The 23259-nt window shown below is 39.4% G+C and overlaps 1 protein-coding gene and 1 long non-coding RNA gene across 3 annotated transcripts; one reads left to right on the top strand and one right to left on the bottom strand.

Moving 5' to 3' along the window:
* Positions 1-160: 160 nt before the first annotated feature.
* LOC119617026 lies at positions 161-1578 on the bottom strand. The gene is made up of 3 exons (XR_005233178.1): positions 1446-1578; positions 1177-1331; positions 161-398 (listed from the first exon to the last, which is right to left on the bottom strand). It is a non-coding gene; the product is annotated as an uncharacterized LOC119617026 (long non-coding RNA).
* On the top strand, positions 1558-23259 carry tinagl1 (tubulointerstitial nephritis antigen-like 1). Of its 2 annotated transcripts, none has more exons than XM_017425987.3 (12): positions 1558-1717; positions 4591-4901; positions 7877-7943; positions 11815-11907; positions 12012-12126; positions 14637-14763; positions 14918-15068; positions 15159-15345; positions 16342-16387; positions 17287-17410; positions 20202-20247; positions 20513-23259. In XM_017425987.3, exons 2-12 carry the CDS (start codon positions 4598-4600, stop codon positions 20678-20680), a joined length of 1428 nt encoding a protein of 475 aa, XP_017281476.1. In that variant the 5' UTR covers positions 1558-1717; positions 4591-4597; the 3' UTR covers positions 20681-23259. The 2 variants fall into 2 exon arrangements, with proteins under 2 accessions (XP_017281476.1, XP_037831615.1); XM_037975687.1 differs by lacking the exon at positions 1558-1717 and adding an exon at positions 1952-1970.

The raw sequence follows: 23259 nt of genomic DNA, 5'->3' as shown, positions 1-23259 counted from the left end.
TTTCAGTAAAAGTCAATTGTAGCCTGAAAACTTTGGGATCTAACTTGTGATGACTTTTGCACTTTATTGCTTTTTTGCACTCAAACCCACTGTTCAGAAAAAAAACTTTTTACTGATTTTATGAAGTTTTAGGTATATAAATCTATTTTATCCAATTTAGTTTATTTATATAGCTCAAATTCACAACAACAATGATCTCATGGCACTGTGAGAAACCTTCACATACATTATGAACGCCAGTTAGTAAAAGTTATCTAAGAAAACCAGCAGATTGATTCGAATTTTCATTTCTTTGCAATCTTCCATCCTAAGCAGCATATTGGTGACAGTAGAAAGGAAAGACTCCCTTTCAACTGGAAGAAACCTCCAGCAGAACCAGAACCAGAACCAGGATGGATCTGAGCGGACAGAAAAGAGACAAACAAAGAAATAAGAATCGAAAATGTTAAAAAAAAAAGTGTCAAATCATTTCATTCACATTTCTGAGAGCAAATATTGTAAAGAGCGAAAACATTTGGTCTTTCAGTCAAACATCAACTAATTTATTATATTTTTATTACCAAATATTGATTAAAAAGTACACAGCAGACCTGTTAAGCACAACGTAAATATAAGTATGAAAATCAGATACAACGTCCTGCCATCCTTTGTGTGGTCATTGTGTTTAATTTGCTCTCAGTCCCTGCTCACTCTGTCTGACACCCTGCTGTGTCTCAGTCATTGATTCAGCTTTTAGCTTATTGATCAAAACTCTCCGCTGTGTGTGTGTGTGTGTGTGTTGGGGGGTTAGAGCACAGCTGTGTCTTCCTTCAAAAAGGCACTCATCTAATAAGTAATGTCCAGAAAAGCAGCAAATGGCTAAAACAGATTGATCTGTGTGTAAATTTAAAGGCTTTTGTTTCTTGTTTAATTCACATATCTACAAGATAGTGAAGAACTTCAACTTTGCACAGAAACACACACTCCAGAAAAGATCAGGTTGCTTTAAACATCTTAAAACCAACATATGTGTCTAATGTATATTTCCCCTTATGAATAAAATAAATATAACAAACTGAATTCAGTTCAGTATGATGTTTTTAGTAGCAGTGTGCTTAACAGAGAGGAAACAAAGCAGATGCAGATGATTCAAACAGATGCATGATGACTGACAAATAGATTATGCAAAAAGAAAACCTTTTTTCCTGCCAAGCTGTTAACTACAGAGAGTTGTTTTGAAGTTTCTAGAAGCATCCTGAAGTTATGCAACCTGTGTCCAGGAGGAGGAGCAGGAGTCAGCAGCAGCCTCCACCTCAGGTAGCTTTGACTCTGCATGGGGAAAGCCACAAACGCTGCAGAGCAAATATAATGTCTGTTAATGAGACGAGACATTATAGATAAACTGTGGGACTAAAGGGCTGAAAATAGATTTGCCTGAGTGGATTTTTTATTTTGGAAGTTCTCACCTGATAAGAAGAGGAAAAGCTCAGAGACAAACTGAGGGAGAGACGGAGGCAGTGAAGCAGGGGACTGAAGGGGGGGAACGGGGGGAGTGGTTAGCTGAGCAGCCTGCCTGTATATAGAGAAGGCAGAGCCTGACAGAGCAGATCTATGAGAGAAAAAGAGAAGAGAGACTGACCCTTCAGATTCTCACTACCTGTGAATGACTTCCTGAGCAACACGTCAACAACAGCGTTTCTGTTGGATTACAAAACCAGGATTTCTGTCTCATTATAAGGTAAAAGCAACTTTTTGTTTTGCTTTATTTCGACATCAGCTCTTGTTTATGGCAGATTCCAGGCAGGTGCAGCCTGTTCTCAAATTACTTGAACATCTTTCTACATTAAAAGGTCAAACTTTCTCTTTTCTTTTTAGACAAGCCTCTGCTGTTCTGACTTATTTACCTTCTGGGTGTGGAAAGAGCTTTTATAATAGAATGAAGAATACGTGTGGGACACTGAGGGGACTTTTCTCCAAGATTATTGGGTCCAGTGAGTGATTTGTCCTCTTGTGTAACACACAAAAACATAAAGACTAGGAGTCCTTTCACTCACCTGTTGCAGCACAAGCCTCATTCACTTGAAAGGAGCTGCACAGTCATTCATTCCCCCGACTGGCCTTTAAAAAACTGAGCTGAACAGAAAACAGTTCAGGCCTGAAGGAAATAAAGCAGGAAAGGCTTTTATAGATATACAGCAAAGAACAAATTATCTGCTGGGTGGTGCAGCTCTGTGTCAAAGTTCAGCTGTGTGAAGGAAAGTGGAGGAGGGACATAAGAAGGTGAGAAAGTTAAAATTACGTCTAACATTGGATATTGATCAAACTTATCTTCTTGGGGTTAAATTAGTTTATTTTGTGTCAGAAACTATATTGTTTGCTTCAACCTGAGACATGTCTGAATGTCTGGTGCTCCAGATATAAAATATTTGATTTGAAATTCCTTTTCTTTTGTTGAAAACTCCACTTTTTACAGATATTTTTCTAAATTTTCTAAATTATTACTATGAAACAAATATTTGACACTATAACTCTGTACTGGGGCTGATTTCTTTTGGCGACTGAGGTCTTCAGGTTGTGATAAGTCCAGCTGTGGCACTGAGCTGCTAATGTGTGACGTGTTTGTGCACATTTATGAACGTGGATGTGGGTGCAGAGGGTTCATCTGCCCTGTGTGTGGGATAAATGGCTTGGCTACAGCTGTCCTGAGCTCTGATGGGCCATATGGCAGCTTCTGTTACACAAGATGGAGAAAAAAGTACTAAATCGTCAATATTTTAAGCATTCAGAGTTCTAAATATTTGCTTAATACCAAATATTCATCATCAGTTGTTGGTATGAATAAAAAATACAAGTTTTAAATTATATTAAGGCCCAAAATCTCATTTAGTAAAAGGTGCCAAACACCATTAAAAGCTTTATTATGTGTAAAAAAAATAAAGATTAACACCTATCTCCAATGGTATACTTATAAAGAAACTGTGCCATTAGACATTTAGGATGAAATTACTTAATTATCACTTACAATTTGGCCTGAAGCCCGAGCAGCTCAGTGAGCAGCCTGGTGGGTGTTTTATTGGCTGCTGCTTTGAGTCTGCCACAACAAAATGCTCGCGTAAAGGAGGGGACCCCCTGCCCATCCCATACTGCCATCTGCTTGTGTGTGTGTGCGTGCATGGCTGGGTGTGTGTGCATTTCAGCTAAAGGCGCAGTCATGCAGAAAACAGCGCAGCAAGGACCTTTTACCAGAGCCTTGCTTTATGTGTAGTGTTCATTGTAATCATAGATCTAATTAGACAAGAATGATGCTATTTATGTAAGCAGGAGGCTGCTCATAAACTCACCCTTACAGACATGCATACAAACAACATGAATATCAAACCTTTGTTGAAGTTATATAATACTATATGTCTTTTTTTAACACAGACATTGTCACAGACAGTAAACGATCGGCTCTGGCATGACATCTGCAGTGACCCTGTCACTCACCATTTAAAGCACTTACTGTTCTTGTCACTGAGTGCTTGTTTTCTGTTTCTTTCCTGCTAAGTGAATTTTCATATTTAGCTGCTGTTTGTCTTGGCTGCTTGAAAGGAAAGTTGGAAAAAGAAGTAGACAATCTCTAAGGATCACATGGGGTTTTATTTGGATCGTTAGCTGCCACCTCTGCCCAAACTTATCTTCAGTGTGTGTGTGTGTGTGTTCAGTGTGTATGTGAATCCCACAGAAAGATATGCACTGTGTCTTGGCAACAGTCATAACTCAAACAGACAGCTCACGTTGTTCCTACTAAGGTTTGATTACTTGATTAAAGATGTCAGTGTATCAGGATTGCACCCCCTATTACTATTCTGTTAAAAAAATGTCCTGTATCTTGTTACACAGTTTTAAAATAAAACATGCAAATTATACATCAACAAATGCAGCTCGATCAGGAGTAGTGTGTTTTGACTTTTAATAGCGTTGTGTCACTCAGTGTGGACAAAAACTCCCCCCCAGTGGCAATCAGTATGATTTTGGCAGAATTGTTGAGAAAACCCAGCCTCTTAGGAGCCCTATAGTTCAGACATACTTCACAGGAGAAACATCATTTAAAGTTGAAACAGGTCACAGGAAGTTGGACTTTGCATGTCTGAACTGGCGTAATTACATATTTTACGGTTTTTACACAATCGTAGTTTAGGTTTTATGATTTCTGGATATTTTTCAAGAAGTGACACCAAATTCTAACTTTTAAAATGTATAAAAATTTGAAACTTTTGCAAACAAACTCTTCTTACTCCCACAACGTTTTTTGGCACATGTACAAATTCTACATCAAAACATAAATATTTTGTTTCTGTTCACCCTGTGCTGCCATGAGTCACTGGCAACAGCTTTGACATTTATTTTAATCTTGGTTCCCTTTACACTTCTCATACAGTTTTTACATCAAAATGTAGGCTTTTTTTTTCTTAGTTTAGAATAAAAATATCTTCAGAAATTTCCAAGTTAAATTCCTCCTCTCGCCAAAAAAAGACCTGTTTGTAATAATAATAAATAATAAACAAAAAGCAGACACAAGAATAAAGTAAAGCGTTTGAAAATTATATTCTTTGTTCACTTCTTTTGCAGATTAATCATGCGTCTCATCCTTTTGGCCGTTGTGGGGCTGCTCCTGGTGGTGGGACGGGGTACTGCGGACAGAGTCCTGTCCAGAAGAACCAAGAGAGAACTTGCCAGTCCACTTCATGTTGGTGGCATCAGGGACCCATACGGCTCCTACTGCCAGAGGAGAGGAGGGTGCTGCCCGGGCAGAGACGACCTGTGCACTGTGCCCTACCTGGACACCATCTGCTACTGTGACTTGTTCTGCAACCGCACCATCTCCGACTGCTGCCCTGACTTCTGGGGTCACTGCCTGGGTGTTCAGCCGCCTTTCAATGGTATGTAGGGGTGAAATGTGTTTGTGCATGCATCACTGACCTTTGCAGGAGTGTTAGTGGGTCTGCCATAATTGGTTAAGTTCAGTCAGAAAAGCCACAGGGGACCCTACTGACACTTGAAAATTAATGTTTGCTTTGTGTTTGCTCTGTTTCAAGCTTTAAGTTTTAGATATGGAAATGATTGAAAATGAATTAAGAGTGCTTACTGCATCATGTTAAAGTGATGTAGTTATGTTAAAAATGCAAATGTGCTGTTGTTGTTTGTCTTATTATGATGCAGAATCAACCTGATATACACAAAATGTTACATAAAACAAATTTCTTTAATGTGATTGTCACACATTATGAGTTGAAATGTCATAAATGCCCAGAAGAGTTTGTCTTTGTGAGGCGCAAAATAAAAAGTGTTAAAAGTTAACATGTCTAAAAGCTTAACCACAAGTTTCTGTGTCCACTCTTCATAAGTACTACACAAAGGCAGGTCGCCCAGCTCAAAGCATTTTGCTGCCTCTTTGGGGGGAGTCTCAGGAATATGTTGATCAATCTAGTTTTTGGGCTTCTCTTTGCTGCGTTGTTCTTGTTGTTCTTTGTTTAGTTGGTGTTAAAAAGACAGAAGTCATTAAAGACAAAGGTTTGATTTATGGTGGAGGCCTATAATAAAACGCGGCGCCTCTTCTTATATCCAGCTATGGTTTCAAGCACCACTGATTGATGGTACTCGGTCAAAGAGTTTGCACCCCTCTCCTTGAAATGTATTTACCTTGAACAGCTGATGACACAAAACAGTGCTCCTACTGAAAGTCACCTGTTGCACAGACGTCATCGACACTGCTTTACTCTCAACCCACTGATCTGATATTTTGCGTCTTTTTGTGTCCACTTCCAGTATCTGTGATAGCCTTCACCATTTAGGCTGTAATCAAACCTAAACTTAACAGAAGTGGGGAAGTTTCCATGATTGATTCAGAGACAGATGGTGCACTTTATTTGTACAAGGAAGCAGAAATTTCTGAGTTTCAAGTTGGGGAAAAAAGAGCTGGAACAACCACGACCTCAAAATCCAATATGGCTGCCTCACAGATCAAAAGTAGGAAAAGCTGCAGAATGAACCATTTATTTGGACTTTTCTCAGTTTGTATCTCATTAGATCTGTCACACATTTAGTACTGATCAATCCTGTTTGTAAACAAGTTGCTAAACTGTTTGGATGCATAAAATCCAGAGAAAATTATTATTAGATTGTATTACTGACAGAAATTGGTCCAATAAATGAGCACAATTAACAAATCCCACTGGATTTCTGTCTTAGCTTTGAGACAGGGTGAAGCCATGTGTCATTCCTAGATGTGATGTGTGTTTAAGACCTTTTAAATACAGTATCTTTGCAATGTAGTCCATATCAAATGCAATCTATTAAATTGTTTTAATTAACAAAAAGCATTGTTTGACAGCTGACTGGAGCAATCACATATGGTAGGAATATTCTCAGACACGCTCAGACTACATTAGATTAGGTTAAAGTTATGAGACCATTTCATATAACAGCATCATTAATCATTAAAAAGGAACAAGAACCACAACAACAATAAAGAAATCGAAGTGCAATGCAATGGTAAACTTGAAAATTTACAGTTTAAAAAGGTATAAGCAGCCTATAAATAAAATCAAAGACTATAATTAAGAAGAAATGTATAATAAGTTTGGTCATTTAAATCTTCACACTGCCAGTCAAGTGGATAATATTTAACTGATTTCCCGCCAACTCAGAGCTGCTCACTTGACTTCCGCTGGCCTCCCCTCACAGCTCCAGCTCCACTCTCTCAGTGCGGAGGTGTAAAATATGCCAGAGAGAGCAAAAGCCTACGGCACCTGAGAACAGAGCAGGGAACAGTGGGTTTCTTATTAACCCAGAGAGGGGAGGAGGGTGCAGCCAAGGAAGAATGTGGGTTATAAGGGAGGGGGAGGTATGGGGGGGTGAAGGGGCAGGTATGTGTTCCTTAGTCGAAAGGTTAGCAGACCTGTGGGATGTAACGTACATACCTCTGCATATTTTCCCCTACATCCAAGCTGCAATAACTATTTGTCACTTTGAAAAGAAGGAGGTGACAAATTGTCATCTTCAATTACTATGCAGCCTGACTGAGACACATAAAAAATGTTTCTACTTTAAAAACATTTTCTTTAGTCTGCACACATTGCATTTCCATTAATTTGCAGCTTGTTGCAGAGCGACGCCTCAGTAACTGAGTTAGACAGCTGTGAGCTGGAAGATGGCTTTCTATGAGCCTCAGTCGTAAATCACACTATCAGCTCAGGGCTTTGCACCAACCCTCTATAAATTCTCAGCCAGTTCATGCTTTAAATTCCACATGAAATTGGCCTTGACACCCCCCACTACTGTAAATCAGTTGACAGGTAAACCTCGTCATGAGTCTGTCACCGAGTCGATGTAGTCTTCACAGCGGCAGGGTTCAAACTTCAAGTTGAAAAGGTCGAAATAAACACGAATAGTAATGCTTGTTTTATGGCATGTGAGAGCGATTTCCCTGGAGTCTTTAGCTCTGAATTTGAAGATTATTTAAGCAATAATCATGACATTCTATGTATCCCTATAGAGGTGGTAAAGTGGAGTGTGGGATGGTTAAACCATGGGAAGAGAGGAAAGAAGCTAATGCCACATTCCTACACTGGATTACCGAAGAGCTCCTTAGTTCCACATAATCTTTGTGTGTGTGTGTGTGTATCCTGCAACCACACACAAACACAAGTTATTGTTCATTTGAACATATTTCTTGATTACAAGTGAATTAAGTTCATATTTACTGTATGTATTGCATGTACTGTGTGAGTTATTTGCCTCTTTTTGTCATATATTTGTCTATAGTTGAAGTTGTGCCTATAGGTTTTTTTGAGATGTGTGTTGGGATCAGTTGTGTTTAGCCACATCAAACCCATGTATCTTTGTCTCTTTTCAGGTGTCTGTGAAAGAAATGGAAACAAGTTCCTCGCAGGGCAAACTTACAAAGAGAACTGCAATCTATGGTACGTAAACTCCGTCTTTGTTTCAGCCACATAACTCCTTGACTTTAAATGTCAGCGGTTTTTTTAAGTACCTAAAAATATGAACCTTTCCTCTTCACCTTCTCACTCATTTCTTTCTCTGTGCTCTGGATCTGCTGGGGAAAAATGCTTCCCGTGCTATAAAGACAACATTTTTTTAAGTGGATGCATCACAACAACATGTTACATACATAACATTTTTCTCCACATTCTTTTCTGGCTCGTGGGAACACTTGGTTCTATTAATATGGGCAGGATTTGCACAGTTTGAAATTCAGCTCTGTGTTGCAAAATATGGATTTACAGTTTGTGTCAAAAAAAAAGGGAAGCCTCTAGAGGCTTTATTGAGTAATGCTTTTCATACTCTTGTTTTGGTGGAAAGTTTCTCAGAATACATTAACTTTACACAACATCTACTATGAATGAACATTTACTAATGTTCTGAAATTCTGCTGAGTTTTATGTTTCAGAGCTTTAAAATTGAGCATGCTGGCTCTTTGTCAGAGTAGTTTGGCATGACCTAAATCTTTAGAGGAAAACAAAAGACATGAAGTTTTCCCCTAATGTCTGTACCATTTAATTTTAACTTGTGATGACAGTTTGAATGCTCAAATTACGTATTAAAGCTGACAGCACCTGCCAGGCCTGAGATGTGAAGCCAACAAGGAACCATTTTAAGTAAATACCACAAAAGACCAGTAGGGAGCAGACTAAAAAACACTGATTACTCAAAGAGACTTCCTTTTTAAAAGGTGTCAACTCTTCTGTGAAATCCTAAGGTGAGAAATGTGTGCCTCGAGATACGATGAATGCATTGCCTGGATTAACTCAATCTGGTCAGTGAGCTATTGGTTGTTTTTGAAAAATAATCAGATCATTCAGTTGATAAAACCCTTTATAGAGAGGCCTTTTATTCATTCTCTCCTTATGCCAACCTCTTGGTTCAAATGTTTCTCTTTCAAAATCCAAAACTGAAGCTTTTGTCAATTATTCCAGATGAAAATATCTCAACATCTACTGGTTAGATTGATATGAAATATTTTACTGGTATTGTTTTAGCTGTGCAAATCCCTTTGTATTAACCTTGAGTCTCTTGTTCTTGCAAGAAATCCATATAAAGAGATTATTACCTGTAAAATGTTAGGGTTAGGGTTGTGCTTTGTGTAACTCTGTGTAGTTTCATAAAAGCTCAGTTTATCATCCTTTACCTACAGGACTTTTGATTCCTGCCTCAGCTGCACTTTGTGTGTGAAGCTCAAGTTATGTGAACATGCTGAACTAAAAGAGTGTGCACAACTGTGAGACATTTACGATCTCTGGGATCATTGTCTGATACTTAAAACTTCTTGCCTCAACATTTGCTGTTAACAAAACAACAAATCATTCAATCTGATGTACTCTCACCACACAGAAGAGAATCATAGTCTGCGTCTGCTGGAGAGAAAAAAGTCTCGGCTCAGTTGGGAAATTTCCCCTTATTCTGTAGCAAAGCTGTGGTTGCAAACATTGTTTTGGTCGCACTTTTGATCAACAATTTCTGTTTACCAATTGAAGCAGTTTTCCTGTTTAGTCACCAAGTTTGTTTAGCTGTGGATAGAAATGCATTTAATTTAAAAGCACAAATAATGAACGTGGATTAAATACCAAAACCTTTTTCTGTACCTGTTTTGACCCTGACACGGTCTTCAGAACTGTTTCTGAACCAATATTTTGAAATAACACTGAGTGTTTGCTTTTGTCTCAGTGGCCTTCTACATCCATAGGGCAAAAAACAATCTTTGTTGTCAATTTTCTGCATGACACGAATGTTAGAGAAGGAAACAGGAAGTTCTGAACAAACTGGGAGCTGTAGGTGAAGTGAGGGAAGGCAGGAAGAGACAGAAAACCTGAATTCCTCACCTGGACTTTGAGTCGTCTTCCTGAGCCAAGTGTCAGTATTTGGATGAACCTGCGCTCACACGAATGTCTTTGTGATATTTTATTTGATTATCTTATGAATGCAGTCTAAACTTTTCTTATAAAACTTCTCTGGAGCCACTGATCCTCAGATTGAATATCAACTGTGTCCATCTCAAGGAGAAAGCACGGGATCTCATCTACAAAAGTCCAAAACAACTATAAAATCAAACATTTCATCAAGAACAACACCAAAACTAGAAGGTGTAATGACGTCAATAGGAAGACTATTAAAGACCACTAATTCAACCTTAAGCAGGTCTAACAAATATGTTTTGTGTTGTAAAAAAAGCTTGTAGTTTTTTCATGAGAAAACAGTATTTAAGTGCTACATGTCGTCTTTCACCGTCTTTTAACGGTCTGACACATGCTTACTCAGTCTTCACACACGGCCACTTGAAAAACTGCGCCACAACTTTGGCACAGAGGAACACTTAAACTCTCCTTTTCTGCTCCCACTCGCTCCACTTAATAATTTGCCAAATGTGCTCTCCCACCTCTGCGGGGTGGAAAGTACTGCTTCCGCTTCGAGCTGACAGCCAGCTCCCTGCCTGCTCCCTGACGACTTGCCTCCAAAGTGTCCTATTAGCAGCGGTCGGACCCCTGAATTTGTTCCTCCCACTTCTAAAAGAAAAAGGATGGATAGTGTCAAACAAATACAAAGATTACGCTTCAGTGATGTCTTTTAGCGCACTTTAGCTCACTCCACAAGATAGTTAAGGTCTGAAAGATTCAGGATGAGGAGCGGTGTGCCTTTCCGGTATTTCCAGCTGAGACTTTTTCCCTCTCTGATAACACCCTATCTTCCCACGATAATCTGAAACATGGCATCTCCTGCTTGTTCCAAAAACACCCTGAAGGAGCAGAAGGAGTCTGCTTTCTCTGCTCGTACATCTGATTGGACCACAGCCAAAGCTGAAGGTGTTTGTCTTCAACAGGGAGGGTGACTAGGAATGTTAAATATGGCTGTAGTTTAGGATGTGATCCAGTCTGACTTAAAGGGAATTTGACCCGTCCATCTCAGTGTGTAATGATTGTTTTGTGCAAGTTTCTCTCCTTAAGCTCTCTCATGTTTTGTAAATCTTTTTTTTTTTGTTCAGTATCTTAACATGGATGTGTTCAGATTTGATGATATTTTAAGCCTTGGTGGTAAATAATTGAACAAAGTAAATACAGTTTGAAATCATGTAAATGTTGCACAGCAACCAGTTTTTAATGACTGATCTTAAAGTGAAAAAGAGGAAAGCTGAGCTGAAGTGAGATGTTTGTGAGCCATTTTCTGTCACAGTTATCATAAACCAGGCTAAAATATTCAGATATATCTCCGTTTTGAAAAAAATGTGTTTGTTTGTTTGAAAAGATTGATTTGTTAATGTTTTTTTTTAAATCCACTTAATAATCAAACAATAAACCTAAATTATAAATCTAATACAGCACATGTTAAAGTAGCATGAAGCGGAAAGCTTACAGCCTGATACTGGTCGAGGTTAATTAGTTTGAACATGACAGATTTTATTTTCTGTGGTTGTAGTTTTGATGGTCGAAACTAAAATTTTGCTGCTTTTTTCGAACTGATTGTCTAACCAACAAACACACACAGACATGCACGCCTCCAGATTTACTTTTCAGAAAGTGAATTGCTTTTAAACGTCCCTACAATGTGCATTTCTTCAAACAAAAAACATTTCTGTTATTTCTCAGATGTACTTTTCCTCAGTTTCTTATTTACTTGATTAAAATCTTATTAGAAAAACTCCACTGAGCCTCTGCTCTCTCCTTGCAGTTTTATATTTTAGCTGCTGATGTTATTGGCTTCAGCATCATTCCAATAACTTACAATAATGTATGTGCTGCTTGTATCACACTTGTAATCCCCACTTTCTGTTTCTTCCTGTAGTACATGTGGGCCTTCGGGACACTGGGAGTGTGAGCAGAACGCTTGTCTCATTGAGTCTGACGTTATCCAAGCTGTCAACAGAGGCAACTATGGGTAAGAAACAGAGACAAGCGGTCATTTCCTTTTTTAGAGGGTTTGCAGATATATATTTGCAAGTTTTCAAACCTTATTTGAAATCCCATTATTACTGCTTTCAGGTGGAAAGCGGCAAACTACAGTCAGTTTTATGGCATGACTTTGGATGAAGGAATCCGCTTCCGTCTGGGCACACAGAGACCTTCCAGCATCATCATGAACATGAATGAGATTCAGGTACAGACAGGTTAAAAATATCACAGTATTGTTGGCAGATGCAGCCTTTAAAATTCTGGGTTTTGCCTTAAAATACCACCTAGAAAACAAATAGATAACGATTCTATAGTCACTTATTTTCATACATTTTCAACATGACATACAATGCTTTACCTGTGCGACGAATCGCTATAAAGATGTTTTTATAATCAAAACTTTTGAAAAAAAAAAAAACCAAACATTTATTTATTGCAATATTTGATTCAATAAACAGAAATGTTTAATTTTAACAGCAAAGACTCCTCAGTTTTACTCATTTATATCAGATATTCATAACCCTTAACTAGGTTTGTCACAACAAGAAAACAGCCATAAAATGACTAATGCAGGAGCTTTATTGAAATGTTTTTTTTTCTCCATCAAATCTGCCTGAAACCACCGTTTCCTGCTTGTGTTGAGTCATGCAGGTGATTCATACACACACCTGTGAACATAAAATGATGAGTAACAGGGTTTTGATTAGTTTCTCTGAAATCTAAAACATTTAGCTTGAAAGAAAAACTGGTGCCCAAACTTGGAAATGTTGCTCCCCCGTTCATTTATCAGCTCTATTTATGTCTCTTTTTTTCTTCTTCTTCGTAGCCATTTTTTGTCCTTTTCTGGTTGTTATGTCTCATTTTATGACTTCAGTCACTAGTTTCAAGTCTTTCTTACAGCATGATGTCAATGTGTGCCTTTTTTTAAATTTAGATGAAAAAGGTTATTTAAAGAAGGCTCTCTTTAGGGTTTGGTGATCGTGTGTTTGTCTGGTTATGAATATTGTTCTTAGACTTAGAGCCACATTTTGCTTAACATCACAAGTTTTAAAAAATAAACAATTGACATAAAAAATGGAGTTTTGTGAAATGTTATGAATAATTAATATTTACTGCTAGTAAATTTCTTTTTGAAAGACCTGTTTTGAGAAATATCTGACTGCCTTTGGTCAGAATTAAACTCAGCGTCTTCAAACTTAGATCTTTTGGAGTCAGGTTCAAAACATCTGATCTATTCCTTCAACATGCAGTTTTATGGTAACGTGACGCAGAAAAACTGGGAGTGTGGGTTTGATGTAGAAAATAAACAGGATGTTTTAGCGACAGGAGTAATTGTAAAGCTGTGTCGTGACGTTTCATGTTTTTACAAGCTCCTGCATTCCTCCTGTGAAGTTTTGATGAGTGATATTTGAGTTTATCACAAGTGAGCTCTGATTGAACCATTTTTGGCTACTGATGGGGGCCTGTTGCGATAGCCGGCTCGTCTGGAAACCCTCAGCCCCATCTGGTCAGCTTTATCTTTGTTTGCATTGCCACAGACAGATTACATAATACAGAAGCAAAACACCAGAGAAAATAATTAAAGGAGGAGGATGGTGGCTGCCTGAAGGATAAAGAACAACCTCCTTTTCAGTCCACACCTTCTCCCCTCCACCTATATCCATCCATCCCACCCAAAATGACTCCTCAGTTTTTATTGTCAGCATGTCCCGACCTGCTCTTCCAACAGGATTACAGTTCATCATCACTTTCTGTTTGTTTGACTCCTGTGTGAAAGTTGGAAATGAGTGATTTCATGAATTAATATATTAGAGACTCCTCTCACACACACAAGCAGTCACATTCTTCCACAACTTTTTGACTTTTTGGTGAGACAGCAGCACATTCCTCGGTTATGCATCAGGTGACTATCTGATACACCTCACCATTAAATCGGTGGAATGCAGCACAGGTAGCCAAAGTCTTCGAGGGGAAAGGGGAAGTCGGTTGTTCAGAAGTCTGTCCCATCTTATCACACACCACTGGCAGATCAGGCAGGTGTCCAACCTCAAGTGCACAATAATACAAAGAGCTTGTCTGGCATCTGAGGCAGATAAGCGAATGAACACTTATCTGCCTGGAAAATCCATTCAGATTAACAGCGATGTTATCAACCCAATGTGAAAGACTTTTGTTTGACTATTAGCTACACTGTACTATCAATGTATCCCATGACATTTTAACTGTCTATAGCAGCGGTCTCCAACCCTGGTCCTCGAGGGCCACCATCCTGCATGTTTTACTTGTTTCTCTGCTCCAACACACCTGATCTGAATCAGTGGGTGATTAACAGGCTTCTGCAGAACATGAAGAGGTGATTTAACCACTGAATCAGGTGTGTTGGAGCAGGGAAACAAGGAAAACATGCAGGATGGTGGCCCTCCAGGACCAGGATTGGACACCCCTGGTCTATGCTAAGGGTATTACTAACATTATAAAGTACTATTATTAGAAAGGTTTATCACCTTGGTGTAAATATGCTGCAAAAAGAAGATGAGACAATAAAAAGATTTGTAAAAAAAATGTGTTTTTTAAACAGATTCTGTATTCTTAAAATCTATAAGCTTTGAAAATTAAGAAGGTCTCAATAGAACATAGAAATAAACTTCAGAACACTTCCATCAGAGGAGGAGGGAATAAAACCCTTTTAATCTTTGCCTCATTTGTCTGTCACAGGTGAACATGGATCCTCAGAATGACCGCCTGCCGCACTACTTCAACTCGGCAGAGAAGTGGCCGGGGAAGATTCATGAACCGCTGGATCAGGGCAACTGTGCTGCATCCTGGGCTTTCTCAACTGCAGGTGGGTCCGTGAACAGAGCTCACTGTAACGGGAACTTACAGTAAATATTTCAAACACTTGAGACACTGTATTATTATGAAACCAAACTATAATCTGGCTCTGAATTTTTCCTTTTGAGCGCTGTTTGAATTTTACTGTTTCTCCTGTCCATTAGCTGTAGCATCAGACAGAATCTCTATCCAGTCAATGGGTCATATGACCCCTCAGCTGTCCCCCCAAAATCTTATCTCCTGTGACACCCGCAACCAGGGAGGCTGTGCTGGAGGGCGCATAGACGGAGCCTGGTGGTATCTGCGACGCCGAGGGTAGGCACCTTCTTCATCACACTCAACATGAACATTATTGCAAATGTTAAAAAAAAACTCTACAGTCGACTCCTTTCCATCCGTCTGCAGAGTTGTGACACAGGACTGTTACCCGTACGCGCCTCCGCAGCAGACGCCTGCAGAGGTGGCTCGCTGCATGATGCAGAGTCGTTCCGTTGGTCGAGGGAAGAGGCAGGCCACGCAGCGCTGCCCCAACACACACATCTACCAAAATGATATTTACCAGTCTACTCCGCCTTACAGGCTGTCATCCAATGTAAGCGCTGCCCAAACACCAACACACCAAAAGAGTAAACGCATTTATCAATGAAACTAGCTTTAGTTGAAGGAATGTAAACTGCCCCTTCACGAAATAAAGCTCTCACGTATTCTGTTAGCTCTTGAAGTATGTGTGGGGGATGACTCTCAGCTCCTGCCAAACTTAAGTGTAGCTCAAGATCTGTAAAATTAACCGAGTCATAGCCTGTTTTTTGCACACTTTCAGCAAATTTGACTCATTTGTGAATTCACACGAGTGTGTACAGCAGCAAAAATTCTCTGCTTTATCCAGCTTTCAGGAAGTCCAATTCAGGACTAAACAATAATCTGATATGAACCTTTAGATGAGTTTGCCTTGAAAATATTAATGATGAACATGGCAACAAGACGATCATCTTACATAATGCACTTAGGATATCAGTTCCCATTATCTATATTTGTTGTCCTGTAAAGACTTAGAAATGTATTTTGAATTCGATTTGTGTGTTTACCTTTTCATGAAATGACTGAAGGGTTCTGTGTGTTATTGATTTGTGCACAGTCACAGTTTAGTAAACAAGACTCAAAAAGCAGTAGTGAATAAGAGGTGGTGAAAAGTTTTAAAAAGAGTGAAGACTCTTCCTTTTTTCCCTTTATGTTTCCCTTTATGCTACATACGGGTTTTTCTGTAGCATTCAGTCAATCTGTCTCCAGAACCTGTCTCGGCAAACTGCTGCACGCTGATCTGCAGCCAACATGTGGTTTTATCAGTCAGCATCTATCAACACTAAATGACAGCTAATGCCTTTCCAAATCATTACAGCTTCTTGTTGCTCCCTCTTGATAGCCTGCAAAGTCAATAAGGAAGGCATTAAGACCAGCAGGCCCTGCTGAACTCAATCTTGTTATCTGACTTTTAACAGCCAGGACCGTTTGTCTGTTTCACTGACCTGTAGTTATGTGTCCGTCTCGTTTTTCTTTACTTATCAATCATTCTCTCTTTCGTCTCTCTTAGGAAAAGGAAATTATGAAGGAAATCATGGATAATGGCCCGGTGCAAGGTAAGACAATCCCTCACCCTAGTGTGAATTTGTGTTCTTTCCGAAAATAAGATTTTGATCTCAACATTTCCTCCCAAGCGAGTTCGACCTTCCTGAAAAAACATGAACAATTCTGCACCCTTGTCAGACTCAAACTAAATAACATGCACCCTGAGCTGCATCCAAAGTGTCTGACCCTCCTAATTGTTTTGTTTGAGCTTTCAATTCTGACTGTGGTTATCTGGTCACAAATTATGTTCTTTTTTTATGTCAGTGGGGCTGACCTGACTTCCTTTTACTGTCTGCTGCTCATCTGGGCCACCGTCAAGTACATTTAAATAGAGAAGTCACGTGTACGTGTGTACGTGTGTGTGTGCGCGCGTGTGTGCCTGTGTGTGTGTGTGAGAGTCTTTGAGAACATGTGCCAACTTTCTGTATCATTGTTCAACTGTCCAGAGCAGGAAGACTCAAAGTTTTCTTTTTCACATCAGAGTTGCTCTTGGACACAAAGGCAAACAGGCATGAGTGTGTGTGCCTTTGTGTTGTATTTGTGTACCTGTAGTCGAGGTTCACACAGTGTTCTCAGACAGGGAAAACTGGATTTAATGCAAGTTTGTCTTCAGAACTTTCAACAGAGCAAGTGACGGCTACTGGAAAAGTCCAGATGCACAACCCCCCCAACACACACACACACGCACACACAAAGAGCAGTCCTCTCTGATCTGTGGGTGTGTGCGACTCAGGGGAACAATCTCAATTTTGTTGACAAAATAACTTAATTGCTTCTAGATTAATCAGTGTTTAGATAAGATTTTAATCGTTCCTTCTGACAATTGATCCAGGAAAGTATTTCTGTGTGCGTTTGTGTGTGAGTGGTTTAAATCTGACCCCTAATTCTCTCCGCTTGTTTGTTCTCGCAGCTATTATGGACGTCCATGAGGACTTCTTTGTCTATAGGAGTGGGATCTACAAACACACTGATGTCAGCTTCGCCAAAGCGCCACATTATCGCAAACACGGCACACACTCTGTTAGGATCATTGGGTAAGTTCCTGCCATACAACCTATTTTGTGACTTTAGTCATATCTTGGCTGTGAGCAGAGGTTTGTCCAAATCTGATTAGACTCAACACAAACATGCACTTTTTCATGACTTGAATTTTACATTTTTTTAAGTGCAAAAGCTTGCTTTATTTTGGCATTATCAACAGGAAAACAAACTGAATGTTGCCTGGAGATAAACTTTCCTTTTTTCTTCAGAGAACACGCCGTGTGTCTGTTTTCATATTTTCAACACTTCTTATAAAATATGAATAAGGGTCTGTGAGTAGCTGCTGACACTAGGTTTGATTCAGATCTCCACTTGCACGTGTTTGCACAAAGCCAGAAGTGTACATGTGAACATAAGCCTCTCACCCAGACTTAGAGACACACCTTGGCTCCACTCCCTGATCTGCCCCAGACAGCGTTCCCCCTCCCCCCACCTAGTAACTCCGACAGCCACAAATATGCAGGCAGGTAGACGACCAACACACCTGGAATCACCCACCCACCCACCCACACCCACCCTGCTTCTCTCGATAACCCCCTTTCCCCATCTCCTCCCCTTATCTGTTATGTCTCCATCATCTCTCTTCATGGCTGTCTGCCTGGCAGACGAACCTGCTTCCTCTCTTTTTCTCCTCTTCAGATCCAAGTCAAAATATAGTTGTTATCATTTAGACAATCCCCCAGACAGACAGGTAGTTGTTTGATGCAGTCGCACGTGTCGTCTGGAGGACACTAAGGGGCCAAGAGAGGTTCAGACACGTGAAATATCACAATCAGCCCTTTTACTTGTAAATACAGGACTTTATTTGGCTGTGATTCACCATAATGATTTTGACAAGTGTCTGTTGTTGCAGTGATACTGCTCACAAATTTCAAATCATACAGATGAGCAGCCAGCTTGCAGTGCTTCTACTACAGGCAGAAAGGAGTAGGTGGTGTGAGTTTAGCATCATCATAGGAGCAGCTTTTCTGGTTTGTCATCTTAAAGAGAGCACAATTAATTGGCTGCTTTCATAAACTGTTTTCCACTTTGGTGTATGTTTAGCATCTACTCTATGACATTTAATTTGAAAACATAGCATCATGTGTGAACATGGATTTGATTTATGCTTCAGCTTTTGGGTTCTTAGCTTGTTTAAATTACATGGTTCCTAAAAACCGGGCTGTTCTGAGCAGCTTCCCCCAAAACTGTAAATTTACAAGTTTGTTCACCTTGCTCATAAGAAAAACCACACCTTTTTGGAGTATAATTGTGTTTTTACTTACCTTGCGAGGCAGCTAGATTCACGATGAAAAGAGGATATGTTTTGCCAGGTTTCAAGCTATGCATTTGTTCCTATAGATGGTAAAAAAGCAAGTTGAGGCCTAAGATATATCACCAGTTGGTTTGTGAACACTGACACCTTTAAGACCGACATGACAGGCTTTAGATATTTTTTACAAACATAACACCTGGTTGGACCCATTCATTCTCACAGATTGTGCAATACTTGGGACTGTAAAAAGGCACGACTAGTTGCTACTGAGGCTGTTATTCCTCACCGCTCTTGGTGAAAGTTTACACAGAAGAACTGGTGGAGGGCTGCAGAGGGCGTGATGTTTTGCACTCCAACCTGCCACAGGCATCGGTGTGTTTACACAAACCAAATCCCATAGATGTGCATCCCTTTAAGCCCAGGGCCTGGGAATGTTTGTGAAAAGAGCATTGAGGTCCACTGTAGTGAAAAGGCCATTGTCTGGGATGCTGATCCTCACTGCACTGGACAGAAAGAGGGGGATCAATCGTCCCAGAGAAGATAAGGGGCGTTGGGTAAGGATGGGGAGTGTGGGCCACAGTGGTATGCCCATCATTGTCCCTGAGCGAGCAAGTGAGCTCACCGTGGGCCTGATAGGAGATCATCAGTAGTTCGATTCTGTCTGGTTCTGTTTCAGATTCTGAGCTGCAGCTATACATTCATTTAAAAAGTGTTTGCTTCTGGTGATGGTCATGTTTGACTTTGAGAAAAAAAAAAATTCTGCTCGTGCTGTGTTGGCACGCTACCGACTGAGAGCATCCAGCCTCTTTCCCAGCATTCCTTTCTCCTATAAAAAAGATAACAAGCGACTGGGCACTGGGACTCTCTTGGGAAATGAGAGGCTTGGAGTGCAAAAACAGGATGAGAATTGGCTTTGGGAGAATGTTTTGATGATGACAAGCAGAGACAGCAGGAGCTGGCAGCAGCTAAGCTAAGACCGAAGCGCATTTCACGATGGGAATGTATGGATTCTTGCCAAGGTTTCTGGAGAATAAATTTGTTGGCTAGTGAGGAGAGTAAAGATAGGGGTCACGTTGAGTGTTTGTGGAGGTTTTTTTGGATGTTTTGTGCTATGGTGGTATTGGTGGACTGAGGTAGTGTTCACTTCCTCATAACCTATCCTCTATTTCCTGTTTTGTGTCAGGAGGATGAAAATAGTTGAAGATAAGGGGAATTCCAAGCTCTTTGGATTGGAATAGTGTAGGAGTGTAAAAAGGCGGTGTCCAGCTGTAAATACTCAGTTCTTTAGTTTGTTGCCAACAAGATGAAAGCTATTTTCTTACACTTAAAAACAAATTACTGACCTTACTGCTTTATTTGGTAATAACATCAGACAAACCCATTCCTGATAAGGGTTTGCATCAGATATTTGAAGAAAAACAGTTTTACTTTAAAAATAGTTACAACACGGCTATTCTTGGCAATATAATGTTTTACTTTTGCCGTTTAGATTTCCTTTTAATTTAATATTATCTCTACTTTGTGTACAGGTGGGGTGAAGACAGAGACTTTAATGGCACACCAAGAAAATATTGGGTAAGTTTTTATTTAATAGACATTACTTTTTTTTTAACTGTTAAGATTAAAAACTATGATGGTTTCTTTTTTTTATAAGATTCACTATGTGAAGCTTGTATATTAAAATGTTACAAGTCTAGTAATATGTTTTGAAAAGGGATAGCTCAGATTTTTTTTATAGTTGGGTTCTGTGGAAAGGTTATGAACTCTGTCTGAATATTTGCAAATTAAATGTTTTTGCATGCAGTTATTTTGAGCGTGACTGACGAGCTGTTCTTTCCAGACTGCTGCCAACTCCTGGGGCAAGAACTGGGGAGAGGACGGCTACTTTCGCATCGCTCGCGGGGAAAATGAGTGTGAGATCGAAGCCTTTGTGATTGGTGTGTGGGGCCGAATCACCATGGAGGACATGCACAATCATCACCACTACCATCGCCGCAGACACATTTAAAGACACTGCAGATGTTCAAACCTCCACAGTGACTTTAGCTTTTGTGTAACACAAAGAAGGACTACACATCCCTCTACCAAAAAGCTGGCCTGGATGACCACTCTCATTTTTCACCTTACTTTACTCTGGGAATCTATGCAAATCTTGTTTTCCTGCTTTTTTCCCTTTTTTTTTAACAGCACAACCTCTCCCTCTTTCCCTGTAACTCCAGCTTTATAGCTCCAACAAACCAATAAAAAACAAACTAAAGCCCCTTTGTTTTGCCTTGCATTCAGGCACCTCAGGTACCTTCTGCTCCAAAGACCACACATCCCAGAATCCTCAGAGTGATATGCAATGGAACAAGCTCACGTCAATGACGATACTAGAAGGGGAAGCTCAGCCGGATCCCTTTATCCTGTAGTTTTTTTCCTGCTTTAAAACGCCTATCCAGAGGGACCTAATACCAGAGAATTGGCTCTGAAAAGTGGAAATCTGAGAGGCAGATTATCAGAAACCAGAGTCTTTCAACACGACACACCCTGCTGAATGGTGAAACCTGATAGCATATCATACATGACCTTACTGATATTTATCTGTCAGCTATACAAAGGCACACTTTTACCCTTCTGCCAGACTATAAGGACACATTCAAAGAGTTTCCACACATTCCAATAAAAACAGTGACATTGGAAACATAAGAGAGTCTGGTAGAGTATCAGATTAGAAAATCAATCTGGATTATTTTCAGATCATCTGCCTTTTTAAATTTTGTTCCTCACTCTTAAAGATTCTATAAATAAAAAGACATGATAGATTATATACAGACACACAATTATTCTTGAAAAAAAAATAAATAAAAAGATTGAGCCACAACCAAAGATAACGTAAGAAACAAAATCCTTCTGCAATTTTTGACTCCAACATTTGACCCTGAGAAACTGTGTTTGACTGGTTGAAAAGATTGTAATGCCTTATAGTGAGCGTTCAGACTGTTTGAAATGATGTTCTGTAGAAGCGTTATGAATAATTAATATTTTACCTGCCGTAGATAGCTCTTTGAATTACCTCACTTTAGAGAAATAGAGACTTATTCTGACTGGATTTACAGGGAAAGGACTCTTTGGATTAAAAAAAAAGCATTACACAACTTAATTTCTACAAGTTTAGATTTTTCAATAAGTTATTTAAAGCAGGTAAGATATTGTTTGTTCATAACTGTCCACAGAGCACCACCTCAGAGCTGATCACTGCAAAATTAAATGTGTACCATTGTCTTAATTTCCTCTGCTATGTGTGCACTGTTACAGTTTGAGGTTTTCTTGTTGTTGCAGTTATACTTTAAAATTATATTTTACAATGTGTTTTTGGATGTGCTATATTTAGAGCCTTTCATGTCCCCCTCATCATCCTGTTGCTTTCTGCTTAGGTTTAGATCAGCAGGATTGATCAGATACAGCTGCTACAGTCCAGTCTGTGCTACAGTGTTTGATTTTATGCATTTGCTATGAAAAAAAAATGTAATGCCACTTTTGAACAGCACAGATTCAAGTCAAACAAGCTTTTGCGGATCTTTGTAACTGTGTCACAATGCCTTTTTTTGTTACCTTAGTTTGACATAAAAAGTAAGGCTCTGTGGGTTCTAACCTTATGTTTTAGATTACATCCTGGCCAACCTCAGTCATGACTTCAAAAGGAAGTTTCCTTTTCTCTCTCATCATGTCTTGTGATCTTCCAAGATCTTTCCTTCAGTTCCTTCAGGCGTGAATAGGCAGAAAGTTATAAAGCAAAGAGAAATACCTGAATGAACAAGCAATGTGCAATGTGGTGCAGAAGCTGGGGATTACTGAAGCACACACTACAGCCGAATCTTTGTTTTCATTTTGAAGTAAGAAAAGATCAAATGCAGACCCGGTTTAAAGAGACTAACAGAGAAGGGGACAATGTAAAGCCGAAAGAGGCAGATGACAGATTGTCTTCTTGCGTTCTTGATTTTATCTGTGAACAAACTGCTTCTGTTTCTCTGCAACAGAGAACGAAAATACACATTTTAACATGACTGTTTAATTAATCCCCGCTGCCAGTGTTACCAGTCTGTTGCAGGTTTCAGTGTGAAATGATGTGGAAACAGGTAAATCTCTTGAAAAAAGAAAACAGATGGGTTCATTTTTTTCTGTTGATCAGAGATACCCAACTCTTAAAGCACACTTTTCCCTAAAACAAGTCAAGCCAATGGACATGAGATTAAATTATTTGTTGTTTTATAATTGATCATGTTGAGATAAACATTCAAATGGGAATAATTGTGCTTTATGTCATGATTTTCTTGACATGTTTGGAAGAAAAAGTTTTTATTCAACATCTTCACCAGAAACCTTCCAGGGGCTTTAACAAACTTCCGCCTAAAAGTTGTATATTTAGTGTCATGAACCACTTCATGTGTTATAGGCTTTATTTATGAAAAGATGTGTAAATTATGTACTTTTATTCTTCTTTGTGTCCAGTGCAATGTTTTGTCATCTTGTGTCTCTTGTATGTCACTCAATGCAATACCAAATTAGTGTTCACTTACTCAATAAAGTTTTTTTTCCAAAACCATA

The sequence above is a fragment of the Kryptolebias marmoratus genome, linkage group LG5 (assembly GCF_001649575.2).
Source record: "Kryptolebias marmoratus isolate JLee-2015 linkage group LG5, ASM164957v2, whole genome shotgun sequence".
Classification (NCBI taxonomy): domain Eukaryota; kingdom Metazoa; phylum Chordata; class Actinopteri; order Cyprinodontiformes; family Rivulidae; genus Kryptolebias; species Kryptolebias marmoratus.
This window is presented reverse-complemented; position numbering and strand designations above follow the sequence as displayed.